The sequence below is a fragment of the Nicotiana tabacum genome, chromosome 9, assembly GCF_000715075.1.
Source record: "Nicotiana tabacum cultivar K326 chromosome 9, ASM71507v2, whole genome shotgun sequence".
Classification (NCBI taxonomy): Eukaryota; Viridiplantae; Streptophyta; class Magnoliopsida; order Solanales; family Solanaceae; genus Nicotiana; species Nicotiana tabacum.
In genome coordinates this window covers 113,857,820-113,879,002 of record NC_134088.1, presented here as the reverse complement: position 1 = coordinate 113,879,002, position 21,183 = coordinate 113,857,820, and the positions used below count along the sequence as shown (strand labels likewise).

General features: G+C 37.6%; 3 protein-coding genes across 6 annotated transcripts in view; 2 read left to right on the top strand and 1 right to left on the bottom strand.

Annotated features, from left to right (window-relative positions):
- Window positions 1-11,310, top strand: part of LOC107797308 (DNA-directed RNA polymerase III subunit 1) — a 41,868-nt gene extending 30,558 nt beyond the window's left edge. The window contains exons 18-28 of one of the 4 annotated variants that reach the window (XM_075222073.1): window positions 267-470; window positions 554-832; window positions 2,321-2,468; window positions 2,575-2,726; window positions 4,837-4,992; window positions 5,071-5,184; window positions 5,282-5,379; window positions 9,097-9,301; window positions 9,401-9,603; window positions 10,316-10,469; window positions 10,864-11,310. In XM_075222073.1, coding sequence (XP_075078174.1) covers window positions 267-470; window positions 554-832; window positions 2,321-2,468; window positions 2,575-2,726; window positions 4,837-4,992; window positions 5,071-5,184; window positions 5,282-5,379; window positions 9,097-9,301; window positions 9,401-9,603; window positions 10,316-10,364 — 1,608 coding nt within the window. In that variant the 3' untranslated portion in view covers window positions 10,365-10,469; window positions 10,864-11,310. Of the gene's footprint in view, window positions 1-266; window positions 471-553; window positions 833-2,320; window positions 2,469-2,574; window positions 2,727-4,836; window positions 4,993-5,070; window positions 5,185-5,281; window positions 5,380-9,096; window positions 9,302-9,400; window positions 9,604-10,315; window positions 10,470-10,821 lie in introns of all 4 variants that reach the window. The other 3 variants (XM_075222072.1, XM_075222075.1, XM_075222074.1) reach the window with 3 other exon arrangements.
- A 3,077-nt stretch (window positions 11,311-14,387) lies between these two features.
- LOC107797307 (putative mitochondrial protein AtMg00860) lies at window positions 14,388-14,813 on the top strand. Its single transcript, XM_016620179.1, has one exon. The coding sequence runs from the start codon at window positions 14,388-14,390 to the stop codon at window positions 14,811-14,813; it is 426 nt and encodes a 141-aa protein (XP_016475665.1).
- A 1,736-nt stretch (window positions 14,814-16,549) lies between these two features.
- Window positions 16,550-20,798, bottom strand: LOC107797312 (BTB/POZ domain-containing protein At5g60050-like). The gene is made up of 2 exons (XM_016620186.2): window positions 19,950-20,798; window positions 16,550-17,585 (listed from the first exon to the last, which is right to left on the bottom strand). Exons 1-2 carry the CDS (start codon window positions 20,505-20,507, stop codon window positions 16,632-16,634), a joined length of 1,512 nt encoding a protein of 503 aa, XP_016475672.1. The 5' UTR covers window positions 20,508-20,798; the 3' UTR covers window positions 16,550-16,631.
- Window positions 20,799-21,183: the final 385 nt, after the last annotated feature.

The following is a 21,183-nucleotide window of genomic DNA, read 5'->3' as shown; positions in this document are numbered from 1 at the left end:
CTGAATTCTTCATTTGTCTGCCTTGACATACTTGTATGGAACGGATGTGATATAAGTGCGGATACTTGTAGATTTTCTTGAAATGCACTAAAAATTAACAAAAAGATTGCACAAACTCGCATCGGATGCTTACCTGTATCAGATATGAGAGTGCATGTAACATAGAATATGTCCGGATCCAACAGATTCTTGCTGATGTCTTCCTTTTAAGTGTCAAGGCTAAAGTTTTGCCAGTGTTGGGTGTTCATCCATTTCGATCGTCACAGGTTAAAACTGCTGACACCGGATACATGTCTCGTCGACTTATGAAAGCTTTAGAGGACCTTGCTGTTTATTATGACAACACTGTACGAAATGCCAGCGCAAGTATAATTCAGTTCATGTATGGTGATGATGGCATGGATCCTTCACAGATGGAAGAGAAAAAAGGCCGTCCTCTGAACTTTAGCAGATTATTTATGAAAGTTAAGGTATGAGCTTCAATTTTTTAATAGAATTCTCAACAGTTTTATGGCGAAGGTTAGAAAATTTTGATAATAATTTCTATTTACAGGCAACGTGTCCTCCTAGAGGTGAGAAGAGTTTGTCTTACTCGGAAATCTGCGAGATTGTCAATGAAAGGCTCTCATATCATGATATGAGTCCTGAAGGGGGGTGCTCAGAGGCATTCCGGGCTTCATTATCAGATTTTCTGATTAAACATTTAGCTGAAACCTTGAAGAGATTACGGGAAGCCCTCTTATTGGATGGAGAGCAGTATGCAGGGGGTGACCGTGAATATCTTGAAAACATTGCATTAAACATATCTGGTATTACAAAGAAGCAACTACAGGTAAATAGATTTAGAAGTTCCTTTTTGCCGTTCTCGAGGATTTTTGGGTAATTCCTTGCTCCAACTATAAGGGGTTTACTAACAGAACTTTGAGCAACAATTAAGTCACTACCTGATTTTTTCCCTTCATATGGAGTATTGGTTATCCTTTAAGATGTGAAGGTATATTATAAAATTAATGTCATTGAGTATGATGCCAAATAGTTATTCAGATGTAGCTTATTATCTTGTCAGGAGTTCAATATGACATGTTTTCTATTACTGCTAGACTTTAAATTCTTATGGCTACTATATTATTGATAGAAGTTTTCTGACTGGCCAAGTATAAATTAAATAAATAGCAAGAAAAAGCAAGAATTAAATCTTTGTTTCTCCTTAGTGGAAACTTTATATACTTCAATCTAACCATTGTATGTGGCATTATTTGCTTTCCCAAGTGGATTCAATGAACTTTTATTTGCATTTAGCACTAATATAACAAAATATATGGATTCAAAATCTTTTTCAAAAGTTCTCTGTGCCCTTGAATGATAAAAATATGAAGTATGTGAAACAGAATATAACTGTTCTGCTTCACATACTGTAAAGGCGATACAATTTTGACTAGTGTAAAGATTGCATAAAACAAAATGAAACAGAGGAAGTAATTTATTTTCAATCAAAAGTTTCATAAACTAATTTGTCTGAAGTATCTAACAAGCTATCTTGCTTAATTGTGAATGCTAAATTCAAGTTTAACTGGATCACGGGAGTAAGTGTTTGATGATATGTCTCAAATGCTAACCAAGTAGATTTTAGTTCTCTATTTCGGAAATTGTTTCTCTTTTAAATGAAATTGTGTCTTAGTTTCATATTAAAAAAAAGTAAGCCCCGTAACAGGAAAAATCAAAGTTAAAGTCTAATAGGTAAATGAATATGAATTCTTCAAATTTTGAAAGTCATATACAACAGTCTTTTTAGTTGAAGTGTGTCAGATATTTAGGGAAGTCCAAAATTAGAAAGAGTGTCGGCAAATTAGAGCAAAGCGGTTATTGACCTTGATGTGTCACATTTGCTGTAAACTATCTTATGTTGCACTTTTTCTGTCAGTATTTTTAAAATCCTAGCTCCCTCCATGTAAAGTCGAGAATGTTATCCTATATTAACTGTTCTGCTAGCCAAAATCATTTAAATTGGAATCAAGGAATAATTCTATGATATCCCCTGTAGTAGGACTTGGAAATAAAGATATAGCATGTAAAAATTGACATGAATCTGTGCCCGGTATTCCAGGAACGGTTGGGTATCAAATAGGTTATAAGACCTACGAGCTGTACTTCATTGAGTAAATAATTTCAACGGGAAATTTAGGAAAAGAAAGAAAGGAGAAACTAAGAGATAAATCTTTTCTACTTAAAAAGAAAAAGTATCTGTAATTTCCCCAAGCAATAAAGTTACTAATAGCACTGTGTGATGTGTGGGTTTTTATTTTTCCTTGCTTGTTTGTAGGTGTTCCTCAACATGTGCATCTCTCGCTATCACCTGAAAAGACTAGAATCGGGAACTGCAATTGGTGCAATTGGAGCTCAGAGTATTGGGGAACCTGGGACACAGATGACATTGAAAACCTTTCACTTTGCTGGAGTTGCAAGCATGAGTATCCTTGATTATTTGGAGCTTAATTTTGCATCTTCAAGTTGGATTTTTTGGATAGTCTAGATGGGTTTTTATCATATTATCCTGTTTCTTTAACTCTTTGGTAGACGTTACACTTGGAGTTCCTCGAATAAAAGAAATTATAAATGCAGCAAAAAAGATCAATACTCCTATTATTACTGCAAAACTTCTGTCTGCTGCTAATTTAACTGCAGCAAGGATGATAAAAGCCCGCATTGAGAAAACTCTTTTGGGACAGGTAAGTTACTTGTATTTGCTAAATCTTTTTAGACTTAATGCCTCAGTTGACACCTCAACTTATCCCGTTCTGCAAAGCTGGCCCCTAAGTTCCGTTTTTTTCCGTTTAAACACCTGTACTTGGTAAAAACACATTTCAAACGTTTCTGAAAATAGAAATAGCGCGTATCTCTCAATCACTCTTATGTGTTATACATATCGTTTAACTTTTTGACACGTCTCAGACAAAAAAATGACACGTCAAGGCATATTATAATTGGCAACACATTCATCTGGAAACCATTCCTCTCCTTCCCCTTGACTGCCTCTTTATTCGCTAACTCCAACCACCACTCCCTTGACGACCTTATCTCCTTTGTACCTTCTCTACATTCTCATCTCACCCACCATTTATCACTGGCAGCGCCCTCAAGCGGGGAATCCCAACAGCACCAGGCCTCCACCTCTTACTCACCTCCACCCTCATTGCCTTACCACCACTGCCACCACTGAGCATATTGCCTCCACCTAAGTTGCTTGGACTCAGGTGCAGGTGTCCGATACGGGTGCGAATCTAGAGTCGGATCTTTCATGATCTAAATTTTAAGATTCGGTAGTACGGATGTGGATGCGGGAGTTATAAAAATATTTCTAAATTATGAAACATTATGTGGAAAACTTACAAGGTATTCCGAGAAGGAGAAAAATATTGATCAAGAGGAGAATCTAAGAAGGAGATAAAAGGAAAAGGACTAACATAGAAATTTCTATTTACAAGGTATTTCAGTTTCTTCAATTTCATCTTGGCATTTATTTTGGTTTCAAAAATCATTGTATCTGTCCCGAATTTCTCCGTCGATTTTGGTCGAAGTACCCAAAATCAGTTGACCAAATCTGGTACGGATCCCACACCCACACCCATGTCGTGTCGACATGGGTGCGGCACCGAAAGTGAAGAGTCCGAGCAACTTAGGCCTCCACCACTTCCTCTCTTGTATACTCTTCACCTCCACCCCTGTCTACAGTGCTCCTTGTGCACGCCCACCACTGCCCTCCTAGCCATTTTGCTTTCTTTGTTGACCGGCAGGATCCCTGTTTTTCAATCACAAATCCAACCTCCTACAACTCTTAAAGGTCCGGTCTGCTCTTGTTGGCTTCAAAATTCAAGTTGGGTAAGAGTGGTACAGATAGAACTCAAAGGATGGGATTTGGAGTTGGGGATATTGAAAGATCATGAGGCATGAGGAATTTGGTAATTTGATTATTTGACCTTTGGTTTTTAGGCCAATTCTACAGGAAAAAATTAAATTTTGATGGCAGCAGAAAGCATAGCAGTGTTTGGAGAGCTGTAACCAAAGAAAAAGAAAGTAGAGAGAAAGATAACAGGGATGATTTTCTTCTTATTTGCGCTCTCCAAACACATAATTCACATGCTTTTAAGCCACATCATCGAAACCGATGCCACATGAGCATGGTCAATGGTCAAAGGTTTTAAAATATGTCTTTTTACCAAGTATAGGTCTTTAAATGGGGAAAAACGGGAGTCGGGGGCCGTCTTTGCAGACCGGGACAAGTGAGATGTCAATTTAGGTATTAAGCCGTCTTTTTATGATATAATAGTTGCTTAGTTCTTGAACTGCTTACTGTGCTGCTAGAGATGGTTGCTTTTTTTTTTTACTTCATTGTTTGCATCTTCAACTAAATCATTGATAATAACACTACCGAGCCCTAGTTGGATTGCTACACTGCTTCTTTCTCTGAAGCTTTTATCAAATGACTCCTATAATAGCCTTACATTCCAGTACACTGGGCTTCTCAATTGAAAATCTACCGAAAGCAACGCCTGTAAGATCTCAAGTTTTAACTTTGGTATAACTCATGCAACATTTTCAACTTTCTACTTAACTTATGTAGCATTTACTTGTTCTGAAAAATATGAAGTTCATGAAAAGCTACTTAAAATCTGTAAAATATATGCATAATATTAAAAATATTCCTTGCCCTGTTTAGAGCAATATATTTTGATCCCTGCCATTTCTTCTTCCACTCAAACCTCCCTGATTAATTTGTGAAGCTCTCATAATGACATTGAACTAAGTACTTTGTGAGTTGAACATTTATTTCCTATGCAGGTGGCTAAGAGTGTAAAGATTGTGATGGCGTCTCGATTAGCATCAATTGCTATTACGCTAGATATGGAGACAATTCAGGTGTCACAACTGTGTATTGATGCTTATACTGTCAAGCAATCGATTTTGCAGACCCCAAAAATAAAATTGAAAGAACAGGTGAGGAAGGTTGTGTTTCTGGTTCAGCTGCTTATCTGTTAATGATATCTTATTGGGTAAAATTCCTATTTGCTGCAGCAAGTAAAAGTTTTGAACCACAGGAAGCTGGAAGTTTTTCCTCAGGCTAATAAAGATAAGCTGCATTTTGAACTTCACCGGTTGAAAAATAAGCTTCCTGCTGTTGTTGTGAAGGTATGACAATTATCAAGACTTAATTCAAATTTAATCTGTGGGTTTTTGTCCGAACTACTCTGTTCACTTCAACTTGCAAATCTTGTCGGGATTTCAGGGTATTACTACGGTTCAAAGGGCTGTGGTGAACAAAGAACAAGAAAGAGACCGTAAGAGTGATGTCAAAGGAGAAACATATGAGTTGCTTGTTGAAGGGTAAGTTTTATGTACAGCTTCTGCATTCTACATCATTTGGTTGTGCTCTGTTTGGTGTGGCAAGATTGTTATTCACTACAATATTCTGATAACTAGATGTATTCAAGATCTCAGAACTTATTTCTCTTTCCGGAAGAGAGATTCCAAAAGTTATTTCACTTTCCATATTCTGTTTTGTTAAATTAAAGAATAACCTAAGAGAAGGGCTAGTTAGGCTATCGAAAACGATGCACCAATCTAGAGAATTTGAAACCTCCTTCTCAAACAATTGCTTAAAGTGAAGTAGATTAGAACTTGGGTCAATCTTAGTCTTTGTAACCTCCTTTTGGACAGATCCTTTTCAGCCAGGATAGTCTCGGACTGATAATGCCCCCCCTACCAAATTGATTATCTTCAATTATTTATACCTCTAACATTAGATATTCATCTGATTGTATCTAGCAAAATAAATTGGTAAATTTTAATTTTAAAAGTATATTCATTAGCAAACATAGTGTATTTAACTAGTCAATGGCTACAAATACTCATTAAAATCCAGTGAAGTTATTGCAAATTTGTCTGGTATTTTTTTCTTTGGGACTTGCATACACATCTTATGTTTGCTGTGAGAAGGCACGGGAGAAAATATGTTATTGATATTGGATGATAAATACAATACAAGAGGTCCCTATTTATAGCTATACACTACAAAGAGATATTACTCCTCTTCCAATGTGGGACAAGAATACACTATACATATCTATAAACTAACACTCTCCCTCAAGCCGGTGCATACACATCATATGTACCGAGCTTGTTACACATGTAACTAATACGAGAACCAATAAGAGACTTAGTGAAAATATCTGCTAGTTGATCATTCGACTTTACAAACTTTGTAACAATATCTCCTGAAAGTATTTTTTCTCTGACAAAGTGACAGTCGATCTCAATGTGTTTAGTCCTCTCATGGAACACCGGATTTGACGCAATATAAAGAGCAACTTGGTTATCACACACTAGTTCCATCTTGCTGATTTCTCCGAACTTTAACTCCTTGAGCAACTGCTTGACCCAAACTAACTCACACGTCGCCATAGCCATGGCCCGATATTCGGCTTCGGCGCTAGATCGAGCAACTACATTCTGTTTCTTGCTCTTCCACGAGACCAAATTACCTCCTACTAGAACACAATATCCAGACGTAGAACGTCTATCAAAAGGTGATCCTGCCCAATCAACATCTGTGTACCCAACAATCTGCTCGTGGCCTCGATCCTCGAATATTAATCCTTTGCCTGGAGCTGACTTTATATACCGAAGAATGCGAACAACTGCATCCCAGTGACTATCACAGGGAGAATCCATAAACTGACTTACAACACTCACCGGAAAAGAAATGTCAGGTCTAGTCACTGTGAGGTAATTCAATTTGCCAACCAACCTCCTATATCTCGTAGGGTCTCTAAGAGGCTCCCCTGTCCAAGGGGAAGCTTAGCATTCGGATCCATAGGAGAGTCAATAGGTCTGCAACCCATCATTCCAGTCTCCTCAAGAATGTCTAAGACATACTTCCGCTGTGAAATAACAATACCTGAGCTAGACTGAGCGACCTCAATACCTAAAAAATACTTCAATCTGCCCAGATCCTTAGTTTGGAAGTGCTGAAAGAGATGTTGCTTCAGATTAGTAATACCATCCTGATCATTACCAGTAATAACAATATCATCAACATAAACCACTAGATAAATACACAGATTAGGAGCAGAATGCCGATAAAACACAGAGTGATCAGCCTCACTACGAGTCATGCCGAACTCCTGAATAATTGTGCTGAACTTACCAAACCAAGCTCGAGGGGACTGTTTCAAACCATATAGTGACTTGCGCAATCTGCACACACAACCATTAAACTCCCCCTGAGCAACAAAACCAGGTGGTTGCTCCATATAAACTTCTTCCTCAAGATCACCGTGGAGAAAAGCATTCTTAATGTCTAACTGATAAAGAGGCCAATGACGTACAACAGCCATGGACAAAAAAAGACGAACAGATGCTACTTTAGCCACGGGAGAGAAAGTATCACTATAATCAAGCCCAAAAATCTGAGTATATCCTTTTGCAACAAGACGAGCCTTAAGCCGATCAACCTGGCCATCCGGGCCGACTTTGACTGCATAAACCCAACGACAACCAACAATAGACTTACCTGCAGGAAGAGGAACAAGCTCCCAAGTGTCACTCGCATGTAAAGCAGACATCTCGTCAATCATAACATGTCGCCATCCTGGATGAGATAGTGCCTCACATGTCGTCAATCATAGCATGTCGCCGGAAACACTGTAGCTCGCCGGAAAATTCCAAAGTTGTCGGAATTTGTTGTAACCAGGATGGATAGACTCGGAATTCCTTTGCGAGCAAGCTGACCTGAAGAAATATTTTCAAAAAATGGCCAGAAAGGTCACTGTTCACGCCGGAAAAATATAAAAGTGGCCGGAATTTGATTTGAATTAGATGGTTAGGCTCGGAATTTTGAGGAGAGCACACTGTCCTGAAGAAGTTTCGCGAAAAAATGGCCGGAACCCTCGCCGGAAAAGTTGTTGCCGGCGCGTGGAGGAGCGTGGCGGCTTTTCTGCCGGTTAAAATTTCAGGGGTTGGTAGTCGGAGAGTGATCTACCTCGTGGTGGTGTTGGTTTTAGCACAACACCGACAGAAAGTGACTTTCACTTAGACAAGCCTTAGGTCACCGGAAAAATTACACGATGACTAAGTTCTTTCTCCCCGGTTAACGCTGGAATGACGCACATCGATCTTTTCTCACTAATGCTCTGATACCATGTGAGAAGGCACGGGAGAAAATATGTTATTGATATTGGATAATAAATACAATACAAGAGGTCCCTATTTATAGCTATATACTACAAAGAGATATTACTCTTCTTCCAATGTGGGACAAGACTACACTATACTTATCTATAAACTAACATCAATTAATGATTTTAGACAGTCTCAATATCATAACAGTACACCAAACTAATTTAAAAATTAAATGCAATTACGATCTCAAATATATGAAAAGAAGACAAAAAACTGTAACTGCGGGCTGCATTTTATGTCTATGCAGGCAGCGTAAGGCTGTCGGCTGTTACATGAAAATTACTGTCTCTACCAAGATTCTGGAGGCTCTGATACCATATTGAAGCATATCACCTACCTCATCTAAAAGTTTAAGTTGTTAGAAAGAAGGAACACGGTAAAATATTTATTTATCTATGTAAATTTAGGTTTGTTACATTTTTGAAAATCAAATAAGGAATAACTTTGAAATTATCTTTTCAATTGAAAAAAAGTAATTAATGGAACAATTTTAATCACGAGATCATGATTTGGAGCTTTTCTGGGGCTGGTTTGTTGCAGTTAGATCATTTAAAAAGATTTGAAAGGATTATAAAGTATGTGCAGAAAATCTGTATCTGTTTGTTTGATTGAGAGGTTAACTGGAAGGCTAGCAACTCATCTAATCAAATGATATTTCAAAATAATATTATCTAATATAGTTTCAAGGATCCTGTGAATGAAGTGTAAAAGAGAGTAACAGTCCTACCTTACTGTTTTGGTTCAATTTTCAGCAGCTTGGGTTTTTGGTTTTTTTTTCTGGGACTCCATGATCCAGTTAGTTCTTGCTATAAAATAGAAGTCCTTCCACACGATACCTGATTTGCTCTTTCCTTTCTGCAGTACCGGTCTCCTAGCCGTAATGGGCATTGACGGAGTTGATGGACATAATACAAAGAGTAATCATATAATGGAGGTGCAACAAAGACTAGGCATTGAAGCAGCAAGGATCTCCATAATTGATGAGATTAACTATACCATGTCAAGTCATGGAATGACAATAGACTTGCGGCACATGATGCTTCTAGCAGATCTGATGACATATAAGGTAATTCTCCTGGAAATTTTTTCCTCATCCAAAAACATGTTGGATTCCTTTAATGTCCGATTAACAAGTTTAATGGACGCTTTTTTTTTTCTCTCATAGGGTGAAGTTCTGGGAATTACCAGACATGGCGTTCAGAAAATGAAAGATAGCGTACTGATGTTAGCCTCATTTGAGAAGACAACCGACCACCTGTTTAATGCATCTGTAAATGGAAGGGATGATAAGATAGAAGGAGTTAGCGAATGCATCATCATGGGCATACCAATGCAGATAGGCACTGGGATGTTTAAACTTCGGCAATGGTATGTGTCTGATATTTTGGCATGAAATTTTTAATCTTGAACCTTAACGTATCTTATATGTGTGTCGTAATTATTTGAATAAGCTAATCATCAGAAGCTCCAAAGGGAGAAAATTGATTAGTCTACACAACCTTTAAGGTCTTATTGCTAGATCAGAGAAGTAATATTCTGAGGAATGGTTCCTTTTCATATAATAATCTAGTGTTGGCCTATCTTTGCTTCCGACTGATGCAGGACGAGAAGGGAGATGGGATAAATGGGAGAAAATTAGAGAGAAGTGCACGAGTGAGAGAAGAATAAGATAGACCACAGAGATTTCTATCATAGGTTTAAGTCATCTTTTTTGCAAGTTTCTGAAACAAAATAAACAAAGCCTTATTTATAGAGTAGGGGGTCCTAAACAAGATTTTCTATTTTTGTTCCAATTACCTGCAGTTATTGTGGTAGCTCCTAAATCCTAGCTGCATATTAAAGTGACTTTTCTATCTTTGGTGAATCTCTAAAATCCAATGAAATCCAAACGTCTGCATTGGGAGGATAATGCCAGAATAACTTGGCTATTTTGATCCCTCTAATTATCATATTTTATCCTTTATTTCTGCCCTCTTCTCTTGTCATTCCTGTGAATGTCTTTATAGTTTGATGTTCTTCATACATTCCAAGTTAACTAATCCCTTGTTTCCCGGTGTTGTCTTTCCTTTCTCTATGCCAGTGTTCAGCAGGTTGAGCTGAATTATCAATCAGAACCTATGTTATCCTAGGACTTCTAAATGAATTTTTCTGGTTCTGCTAAGGTAATACTTTGTCAATGCCTCAATGGCATTTGGGAGGCGTTGCTGAATTCTCTTTGAAGGATAATGGCAGAGGTAAAAATGAATTTAATATGAGGAGAATATGCACTCTTTTTGTGGCTTGATATTTCGATGCAGCTGCTTGTTTTCTCCCATTGCATATTGTGCATCAAATTTGTTTTTATAGTTCCTAATCTGGAACTATTCTTCAAAATGCTTTAATGGATAGTGTATTCACTTTTCTGCCCTTTTTCCTTCTGCTTATTGTTTTCCATCTATTTTTCATGGGGCACCCGCTCTCGGGTTTGGGGGAGGACGGAAATGGAAAAGCTGGAGCATTGTCATATGTTATTTGGATATTAATTGGGTGCTACCTTTCTCGATTTAACCATCTTACCTTTTATCTTCTTTGGCACTGATTTTACAGGTAGACGACTTGTAATATTTCTTCCTATGGCGTGATATGCAGATGCTAGCATTGACCATGCAACATCAGGTGAATTTTAAAGAAATCGTCGAAGGAGGCAGTCTTACCAACACCTGGAAGATTGGTTTCACCAACCTTATAATGTAGAAAGTTACTCTGGCCCCTGTTGGTAATCATGTTTACGGGTGACATTGTTTTCATCTTTATTCAAGGCAAAAAGTATCGTTGGGATTTCCTCCTCCATCCTGTGGTAACACATCCTTATGTTACTTCATTATGGCTGGTGCAGATTTTGTTAGTATTTTTTATGATTCATTTGTAAAAAGGGTTGGCATATTGATACCTCATATTGGGAATCTTCCCTCAGGGAATTGCAGAATGTCTAGAGGAATAGGAGTAGTGTAGAGTCTGTGAAGTGAGGATATATCAAGTTGCTATGTTGGCTTGAAAATATATATAATATGCACAGAAAATATATTTAAAGATAAATGTGAAACTTCTTACTTGGTGATGTGCTTTTTGCATAAATTTCTAATTTCCTAGTTTACGTTTCGCAAATTAGGAAATTTGAATTATAATATTCAGAAGAGGAATTTGTCCTTTTGGCATAAATTTCCTAGTTTATGTTCATTTAGAGTCAAGATAGAAAGGTAACTTGTGATCAAGGGAATTACACTTTTCTTTTCTGGAGTTCACCATTTCTGGACTTCAAATTTAGGGTAAAACCTCTCACGTGTTTGAAGAGGTCGATGACGTACCTGTCACTTTATTAGATGTGTTCTTCTGGATGTCAATATTTTTTTTAATTTACAATGTTGAAATTACATGAAAGGTGATGTAAATTGATTTTTTGGCGTTCCACAGCATCAATTTTCTTTTCTACAACATTGATATTTGTGTGTGTATGTGTTGCAATGTTTAGTGATGAATTAGTCTTATTTGGCTATTACTTAGCTGATGTTGCAAAGCAGTTAGTTTGTTAGATGGTTCCCGAAATTAGTTAGGAGTTAGTTACAGTGAAGGGGAAAATCCTTGGGCTTAGATTCATCCATATATAGATTGTATTGTGTACATTTGGATTCATTCATGAAAATAATACTTTCTCCTACTCTTGAACACTCTTTCTCTAGCTAATATCTCGGTTGTAGCCCTGACTTAGCTGTACTGTTCTTCGAATTCTTGCAATTCCTAGAGCTATTGTCTTTTGTCTGCACTATGTGCATCAATTGGTATCAGAGCAACACGATTCTCGGCTCTAAATCATGGCTAAAAACAACGAAATCGTGACCAAAAATAGAAGTCAAGACCAACAATTGAAGGAAATGGGAGAAAAACTTGTCCATATTCAAATGCAATTACAGAAGCTTATGGAAGGAATGACTAGCATGAATGAGCGCAATTTAATGGCGGACAAGGAGATGATGGAGAGCGAACTACCATCAATAACCTCAACAGAAAAGGGAATGGAAATGAAACTCGTAGAGTTGAATCTTCATCAGAGGACAGAGATTGTTTGAAGTTGTACCTGAAAGGAGAGCAAGGGATAATCATGGCAATCAAACACCTACTGCTAATTTCTTCACTAGGTATTCGAGGTTAGAATTTCCTAAATTTTCTAGACACGACTTGAAGACTTGGCTGTATAAAGTGGATCAGTTCTTTGCTATGGATGAGGTTCCCTTTGATCAGAGAGTCAAGGTAACTTCAATTCATTTGGAAGGTGAGGCAATTGCTTGGCATAGGTCATATATCAAGGCTAGGAATTCAGTGATCGGTCCTACTCGGACTGAATATGTAATAGCTTTGAATGAGAGGTTTGGGGAAGAATTTGAAGATCACATGGAGTCGCTGAAAAATTTGGTGCAGTCTGGTAGTGTAAGGGAATACCAAGCTGAATTTGATAGGTTGTTAACTGGTGTGAATCTCTCTAATGAGAATACTATTAGCTGCTTCTTGGGTGGTTTGAAACTTGAACTTAACAAAGCAGTAAAAGTACAGGTCCCAAGGACACTAATGCAAGCTTACAAGATTGCAAGGTTACAGGAAGAAGTGTTTGAAGCTCAAGCAAAAACTTGGGGATTAAAACTTGTGTATAAACCAACTCAAAATGGCCTGCTACCCACCCCAAGTCACTATAAATCACAGAGCTTCCAAAAATCAACTATTCCTCAGCCCTCATTCAAGAAACCAGTTGAATCCCGACAGGCTAGGCCTAGTAAAATTTCAGGAAGAAGGTTAACTGCTGCAGAAATGGTTTTTTCTGTGATGAAAAATATGTCCTAGGGCATAAATGTAACTCCAATAGAAAGATTTATATGGTGGAAGATGTTGATGGTGACACAGCTGCAATTGAGGCATTGGAGGATCCATTGCAAGAGGTCATGGAGGAGATAGATGAGCTCATGACCATATCCTTGCAAGCTTTTATTGGTGTGACAGGTTACCAAAACATTAGGGTAACCGGATACCATGATAAGAGACCTCTACAAGTCCTTATGACACATGAAGCACACATAACTTCATTGACCAGGACATGGCCAAGGAGTTAGGATGTCAAGCAAGCAGTATTATGGCTCAATCAGTTAGTGTTGCTGATGGGAGGAAGGTGCAGACAACCTCAGTTTGCAGAAATCTTCAATAGCTTCTACAAGGTACAACATTCAGTTCTGATTTCTTATTACTGCCATTGGGTAATGTAGATATTGTTTTGGGTGTATAATGGCTAAACACCTTAGGTAGGATTCTATTTGACTTCAGGAATAGGACTATTAAGTTCATGTATCAAGGCAAAAAACATGTCTTAAGAGGAACAACTAATCACTTGAAGTCAACTAAGGCAAAAATTGTTAATAAAATTGAAGGAGGGAGTACTCAGTTTTACATGCTGACATTGACAACTGGTGAGGAAGAGGGAAGTTATTGTCATTATATTCAGGCTGCACAGGGTGACCCCATTGCTCCTGAATTATCTGATCTAATTGATCGGTATGCTAGCATCTTTGCCTTGCCTAGTACTCTTCCACCCCACATAGGTGCTTTTGATCATAGGATACCATTGATTGAGGGTGCAAATCCAGTAAACAAGAGACCCTATAGATATCCTGGGTCAAGAAGGATATCATTGAGAAGTTAGTGCAAGAGATGCAGACCAAGGGGTTATACGGCACATCACAAGTCCTTATGCATCACTAGTTGTATTAGTGGGGAAAGAAGATGGAAGCTGGAGGATGTGTATTGATTACACAGAATTGCACCAGCTGACTATTAAGGACAAATTCCCTATACCTATTATAGACGATCTGTTGGATGAATTGGGTGGAGCAGTGGTGTTCTCTAAGATTTATCTTAGAGCAGGTTATCATTAGTTGAGAATGGCCGAGAGTGATACTCATAAAACAACTTTTAAAACTCATGACGGCCACTATGAGTTTTTGGTTATTCCATTTGGACTAACCATTGCCCCTCCTTTCAAAATCTCATGAATTCAGTTTTCAGACCCTTGCTAAGGAAGACAGTATTAGTCTTCTTTGATGTTATATTAATATACAGCTAGTGTATGACTGTGTATGACTGATCATATTGAGAATGTGAAGGCTCTTTTCGAACTGATGCAAAAATTCCAATTGTATGCTAAGATGTCTAAGTGTGCATTTGAAGTTCCTAAGGTAGAGTATTTAGGTCACTTTATCATTCAAGAAGGGGTCTATGCAGATCCTAAGAAGATTATAGCAGTGAAGCAGTGGCCTATTCCCACCAATATCAAGCAGTTAGGAGTTTTTTTGGAGCTTGCTGGATATTATAGAAGATTTATACAAGGTTATGGAGCTATATGCGGACCATTGCATGACTTACTCAAGAAAGATGGTTATGCATGGAACTCTGAGGCTACTGCAGCGTTTGAGAAGTTGAAACAAACTTTGGTTTCTGCTCCTGTGTTGGCAATGCCTGACTTTTCAAAACCTTTCTTGGTTGAGACTGATGCAAGTGGTTAGGGTATAGGAGCTATATTGATGCAACAGGGGCACCCTATAGCCTATATCAGCAAATCATTGGCACCGTCTATGATAGAGAATTACTAGCTCTCATATTTGATGTCACTAAGTGGTCACGCTATTTGTTGGGAAGGCCATTTATTGTCAAGACTGATAAAAAAGCCTTGAAACATCTGTTGGAACAACATATTCATACTGATTGGCTTTTGATTTATCTGGTGAAGTGGACAGGCATTGATGCTTCTCAAGCTACTTGGGAATATCTCTCTGAGCTACATCGTAGATTTCCTATATTACAGTCTTGAGGACAAGACTGTTCTTCTGTTGGGGGCATTGTTGCAATGTTTAGCGATGAATTAGTCTTACTTAGCTGATGTGGCAAAGCAGTTAGTTAAACTGTTAGAAGGTTCCGGAAGTTAGTTAAAGTCAGGAAATTAGTTAGGAGTTAGTTACAGTGAAGGGGAAAATCCTTGAGCTTAGATTCATCCATATATGAATTGTATTGCGTACATTTGGATTCATTCATGAAAATAATACTCTCTCTTCCACACTGACTTAGCTGCACTGTTCTTCGAATTCTTGCAATTCCTAGAACTATTGTCTTTTGTCTGCACTATGTGCATCAGTATGTGCGTGTGTGTGTGAAATGGTAGTCACTACCTTTTTGGCTGAACCTATTGTTGGCAAAATTTTCTCCTTTTCTTGGAATGTAAATAATAGTTTGGCCACCGTCTAAAAACATAAGGCAAATGACCAAGATATTTCACATCGTCAGTTTGTTCGTATGAATATCTCGCCGGCAAGGTTTAACTCTTAAAAAGGAAATCAAGAATTATAGAGTATTATTCCCTAAAGAAAAGTCGGGATGTACCAACATAGAAGGAAAAAAGGCTAGCTTTTTAAAAGAATATTCCTGCACTATCCTATTTCCTGTGATTAGTTTATTCTTTTTAGTCTTTCCCAAAAAAGTACTACTATTACTTAAGTGAATCAGAGAAACTGAGAAAGAAAAGGAAGATGGTAGATATTAAACTTACACGTATTGTATGTTAGACTTCCACTGATACCACTAAGTTGTAGCCTTGATTAAGGAAAAATGATGTAGCCATTCTTACCCTCATATATGTTTATCGATTCTATTCAAATAAAATTTTCTAGACTGAGAAAAAAATGTTCTTCCACTAATTTTCTATACTGAGGTTTTCTAGAGCTTAAAAAACATTTATTTTCTCCTTTGTGGCTCTTCACTTGTCCCTTTTGCCCTAAACCATCTCCCTGTACCTTCTTCTCCATGGGGAAACAAATGAATACAGCTACTTTTTTCCAAACTTTGTTCTTTTTATTTTTTTTAGAAATACAAGGTAAGGTTGCATATATCAGTCTCAATATGGTCCAATCCTTCGCCGGATCACACACATAGCGAGGGCTTAGTATGCCAGGCTGTCCTTTTTAATGGTCTTAAGTACATCCAACTACTTTGGGATGAAGATGTTTGTCTGATTAATTGACTTGTTCTGGTTTAGGGTCCTACAGAAGAGAAAACTAGTAAATATGAGAAACAGATTTGAGTTAATCATGGTCTGGTTTGGGTATAGTCTATTCAAGTGACTGTCATCTTTATATAACTAGATGGTTTTATTTCGAGTACATTAATTTTCTGCTACTCTTCCCCTCTTTAGATAAATCGTCAAACAAGCCAAAACTCCAAATTTACATCAGAAAGAGCTACACAATTGTTGGAAAGAATGGCATTTCATATATACATTGGTGTATAGGAGCACATAGCAATTTAAGATTGATATATTGTACAGTGTCTACTCAATCTGTATAATCACAGAGAGCTAATTGTAACTGAGAGTCAACTGTGTATTGCTTAACGAATGACCTTCTCCACCAAATTTCAAAGGCTCTCTGAATATTGGGACAATCGTCCCCTTTATTAAGAAATCGATCGAACCAGTTAAGTAGTATGGTTTGTTGCTGAGCCAGTGGTAGTGTTAGAATAGTCTGGCCAAGTCCCTCCTCAACTAACTTCTTGTCAATTGATCTACCAGCCCTCTTCATCCACCCGAAATCTTCATATAAACTTTCCAGCCATGTCGATAACAGAGAATATCTAACCTCTTTAGGCACTAATAAATTTCCCCTACCAATTGCAACACAAAGTTGTGCAGTGATCTTGCTGATCTCGTGGCGATACATGGTGGGAATCTTGGAGTGGAGAACAGAGAGTTCTTTTTGTTCTGCCCATAGGTTTACAAACTCATCTCCCATTTTCCTGTCAATTAGGATATCAACTAGCCACTGTAGATTGTCTGCTTCTCGAGCTATCTCACCCATTAGAACCCCTCGATCCTGTCTGTTATCATCCGCAGATGTAGCTTCAGACAAGCAAAGTATTAGAGAAGTGAGGCATCTGTGACAAAAATGATACAGACTATCCCTAGAGATATCAAGGTTACTTTCACGACTGCTACTATTGCTTGCGTTTTCTCTAAGCAAACGAGATATCACTGTTTTCATCTCTTTGCGGGCTTTATCATCCTTGGCATGTAAAACGCCAGTGAGTAATCTCTGGAGAATGTCATCAGAACTTGAAGATGTTGATGGTTCAGCGACCACTCTTTGAAGCACATCAGCTGCTGAATCGGGAAGCTGAAGTTGACTGAGATGAGATACTACTTTTTCCTCTTCTTGTATGGTCCAAGGAACAGCCTCGAGATACTCCAAACAAGCCAGTACTCCATCATCAAACATAATTGCTGAAGATATCTGCGATAAAACATGATAAAGGAAAATTTTAATATAGAAAATAAAAACAAACTCAAAGTCATAAGCATGTTAGTGTAGTTAAAACCTTGCCATACTAATCACTGGAAAAAATGAAGCTTGGTTTAGTACTTTCTATGCATTCCGCTAGTTGCCAGGATATCTATTCGCACATTGCATTAATTTCTTTCACAATGTTTAGCTCTGCATTTTGATTTCATTTACTTAAGGAGCAACAAAAAGCAAAGAATGGAAGAAGATGATTTCCGTAAGATTTACTCTACATCAGGATTAAATTTTCGCTTTTACCACAAGCTGGAAATGTAAAAAGATGGATTTCAGAGGATTCAGTTCGGTTTCACAATTACAACGCCATTCCCCCCTTCTGAAACCTTTCCTTTAGAGCCAAACAAAAGGCTGCTACTCTATATTTGGTTCAACACTTATATCAGCATACTGAATTACAATACCAGTCACTTGCTGGATTACAAGAAGCATCTTTATATTTTAGAATGTAAAAGAAAATATCAACTGCATCAAGTAGTTCTAAACTTTATCAGCTCCCACACATGAAAGTTCATTTTTCTTTCTCTCATTGAACAACACAAAAAGAAAAAGAATCTTGCAACAAGATTCACAGCTCCTTTACCTTCCTAAAAGATAGTAAATAGCTAACCAAACAATGAGTTGAAAAACAGATCAAACCACTGAACATTCACAAACGACCAAAATATAGCAAGATGAAATAATATATATGGCCAGATTTCTAATAAACTTAAAAGCAAATGAATTAAAGGGCATAAGATGTTAAATCCCCCAGCACCCTGTCTTAGTGGTACTTAACACCCTCGCTCGCACTATGACATGAACCACATAGCGCATCATTGTTTTAACAAAACCTACAAGTTTCCCCTACAAAGCCACATTCAGCGCAAGAAATAACTTTTTTGTTATTTTATTGTTTTAGCGCAAGAAAAACTTGCTGAAAAAAGTTAGATTTGAAAACCTGCTTCCAAATGTCATATTTTGTTACTTCTTAAGGAGATTGAGTCTCCTTTTTCACATCTTAAGAATAGTCTTTTATCTTTGATCGCTTTTTGGTGCACTCATTTAGCCCCTACTTGTATAGAAGATTGGGCGTCTTTTGTAGAGAATCATGTTCTGATGTAAATTCTCTACGTCTTTGGTATACTTCGTGTACACGGGAGTTCTCTCCCTTTTGATTAATACAATTTACCTTATAAAAAAAAATATTTTGTTACTTCTTCTGAACATGTCATTTTATAGCTAGTCATTGGTCTCTTATATAAATGATTCTCCTAACTTTATTTGTATTCCACTAAATTTCCTACCTCTATGCGATTACTTTTCCTGCTACTGTCTTCTTCATCAATTTAGGCATTCATAAACTTAAAAATATGAACATACTTCCATTTCAAAAAAAAGAATACGACCATACATTTGTAGAGTATAAATTTATCTTAACAAGCCTTTCCTTCGGCAGGTCATAGGTTGGCATGGTACAAAATGCAAATTATAGGCATCCTTACGTTCACGAACTAGCTATATATGCAATATAATACAGGATTATCACACAGTAAATAATGATCGCTAGGCGATGAAAGGCGATACATGTATTGTTATGCAACTATCAAGACGCCATTAGCTTTATAATAATATTGCTAATATCCTTATTCTTACTCCACATTTTATCATGTACAAAATTCTAAGCGTAGATTAAACTTTTCTTAGATAGAAAGCACAATTAGCCCAAAGCATTTCCAATAGGGTAAGAATACACCAACAAACAACAACAACAACAACCCAGTGAAATCCCACAAGTGGGGTCCGGGGAGGGTAGTGTGTAGGCAGACCTTACCCCTACTCCGGCGGAGCAGAGAGGCTATTTCCGATAGACCCTCGGCACAAGAAGATGGAACGAGACAGTATAGCAGTAACAACAAAAGAATAGGGTAAGAAGAAAAATAATACTCTCTCGTCCCTCCGCCCAAGTCTATCCATTCCTATATTTAGAAACAATTTAACTTTAAATTTCTCATTTTACTGACAAGTTTTTAAAGCCATACAAATGTTACTGCTTATTTTAGCACAAGTTTGAAATGTCTTTCTATCTTTCTTAAACCCCACGCTCAATCAAACTGCTTGAGTCACAGAGGGGTACTAGAAATGATGTTAACACAAAGAGTCTAAGTTATAGAATTCAGGTCACCCAATGGATATCTATGGGTAAAATGTAACCTTAAAAACAAGATAGGTTACTTGCTACAACCGGTATAGTGTAAAAAATTCTTATCTAACAGTGTATATAACTTAAACTCCAGCAAGAAAAAGAATACTAGAACATACCTTAAGCAATCCGATGACCTTGGAAACATCCTCGCCAATCAATTTCTTCTTCAAATCCTCACAATACATAAGCACTAAAGTCTCCACATAAACCTCCACGTCATCACAATCAAGAATCTCCACCGAATGTGACCCATTACTCTTAAGCTTCTCAGCAAAAAACCTACTCCGTCCTATAAGCACGCGCCGGTGAACGTCCATTGAAACCTTAAACCCATCACGCGCCGCTATAGTCAGCCTGACGTCACCCACACGTGGGAACGGTGCATCAGCCAAAACTTTAGAAACTCTCTCGTGTGCCTTGTGACGCGATTCGAAAAGCGAGTGTTTGGACTCTCGGGTCTGTTCCTCCGACATCATTTCGAAAAGGGTCGGGCTTGGGTTGTTGGGTCGGGTCGGAATTTGGGTAGGGGAAGTTGGGCTGAAGACACGCGGCGGCGAAGGAGAAGGAGAAGGAGAAGGGGAGATATAGGGGTTGGAAATGAAGCCTTGTTTAATCATAGTGGAGACTAATTGGTTCTTGGATTTGTTGGTGGTACTGTTAGGGGAAGCAGCCATTTGAAGAAGCTAAATTTTGAGCTTTTTGTTGTGGGGGTTTTACAGTTTTGTGAATTGAGCTTAAATGGAGAAGCAAATGAAGAAGCCAAGATTGATATAGCCGACCCCAACTTATTTGAGATTGATTTTTGTTGGTTTTACAATTTTTCTTGAGTGTGAGTTATTTTGAGGGAATTGAAAAAGAGAAGTGAAGATAGAGAGCTCCAATGGCGGATTTTGGGAAAGGGGGAAGACGGGGGTGTTGGATCTGAAGTTGGTAGTGTGACAGAGTGTATAGGGAAGTGACAGTGTAAAAGTAGTTAATTATTTTTGGGATGAATATAAAACTATAATAACTGCTCCTCAAAAAGTGGGGTTTTCTTTTAATCATATGCTGAAGAGGATTATACTATGTTTTTACACCGTTTTAAAAAAATAAATATATTATACATAGGGACAGGGGAAGGAAAAAATGCGAGAAAAAATTATAAGGTGAAGAATCAAATCATTACCAACAAAGTGAAAGTTCAATAATTTTGATTGTGAAAAATTATATTTAAAAAAAATATTTACTTTACCATTTTTTTTACTTTTAACGGCCTATCGTAAGGGCATACCTCAAGCCTACCTCAAGGGATACTAATCTCTTCAAGCAAAATCTAGATGCACGAAATCGACCTATAGATAGAAAAGTATT

What these genes read in the sequence shown, in the direction of transcription:
- LOC107797312 (XM_016620186.2), bottom strand. Translation starts at nt 20,507, where the DNA reads ATGGCTGCTTCCCCTAACAGTACCACCAACAAATCCAAGAACCAATTA. An exon ending in AGGTCATCGGATTGCTTAAG is followed by an intron (nt 17,586 to 19,949) that starts GTATGTTCTAGT and finishes GTTTTATCGCAG; the next exon opens with ATATCTTCAGCAATTATGTT.
- LOC107797307 (XM_016620179.1), top strand. Translation starts at nt 14,388, where the DNA reads ATGACTGATCATATTGAGAATGTGAAGGCTCTTTTCGAACTGATGCAA.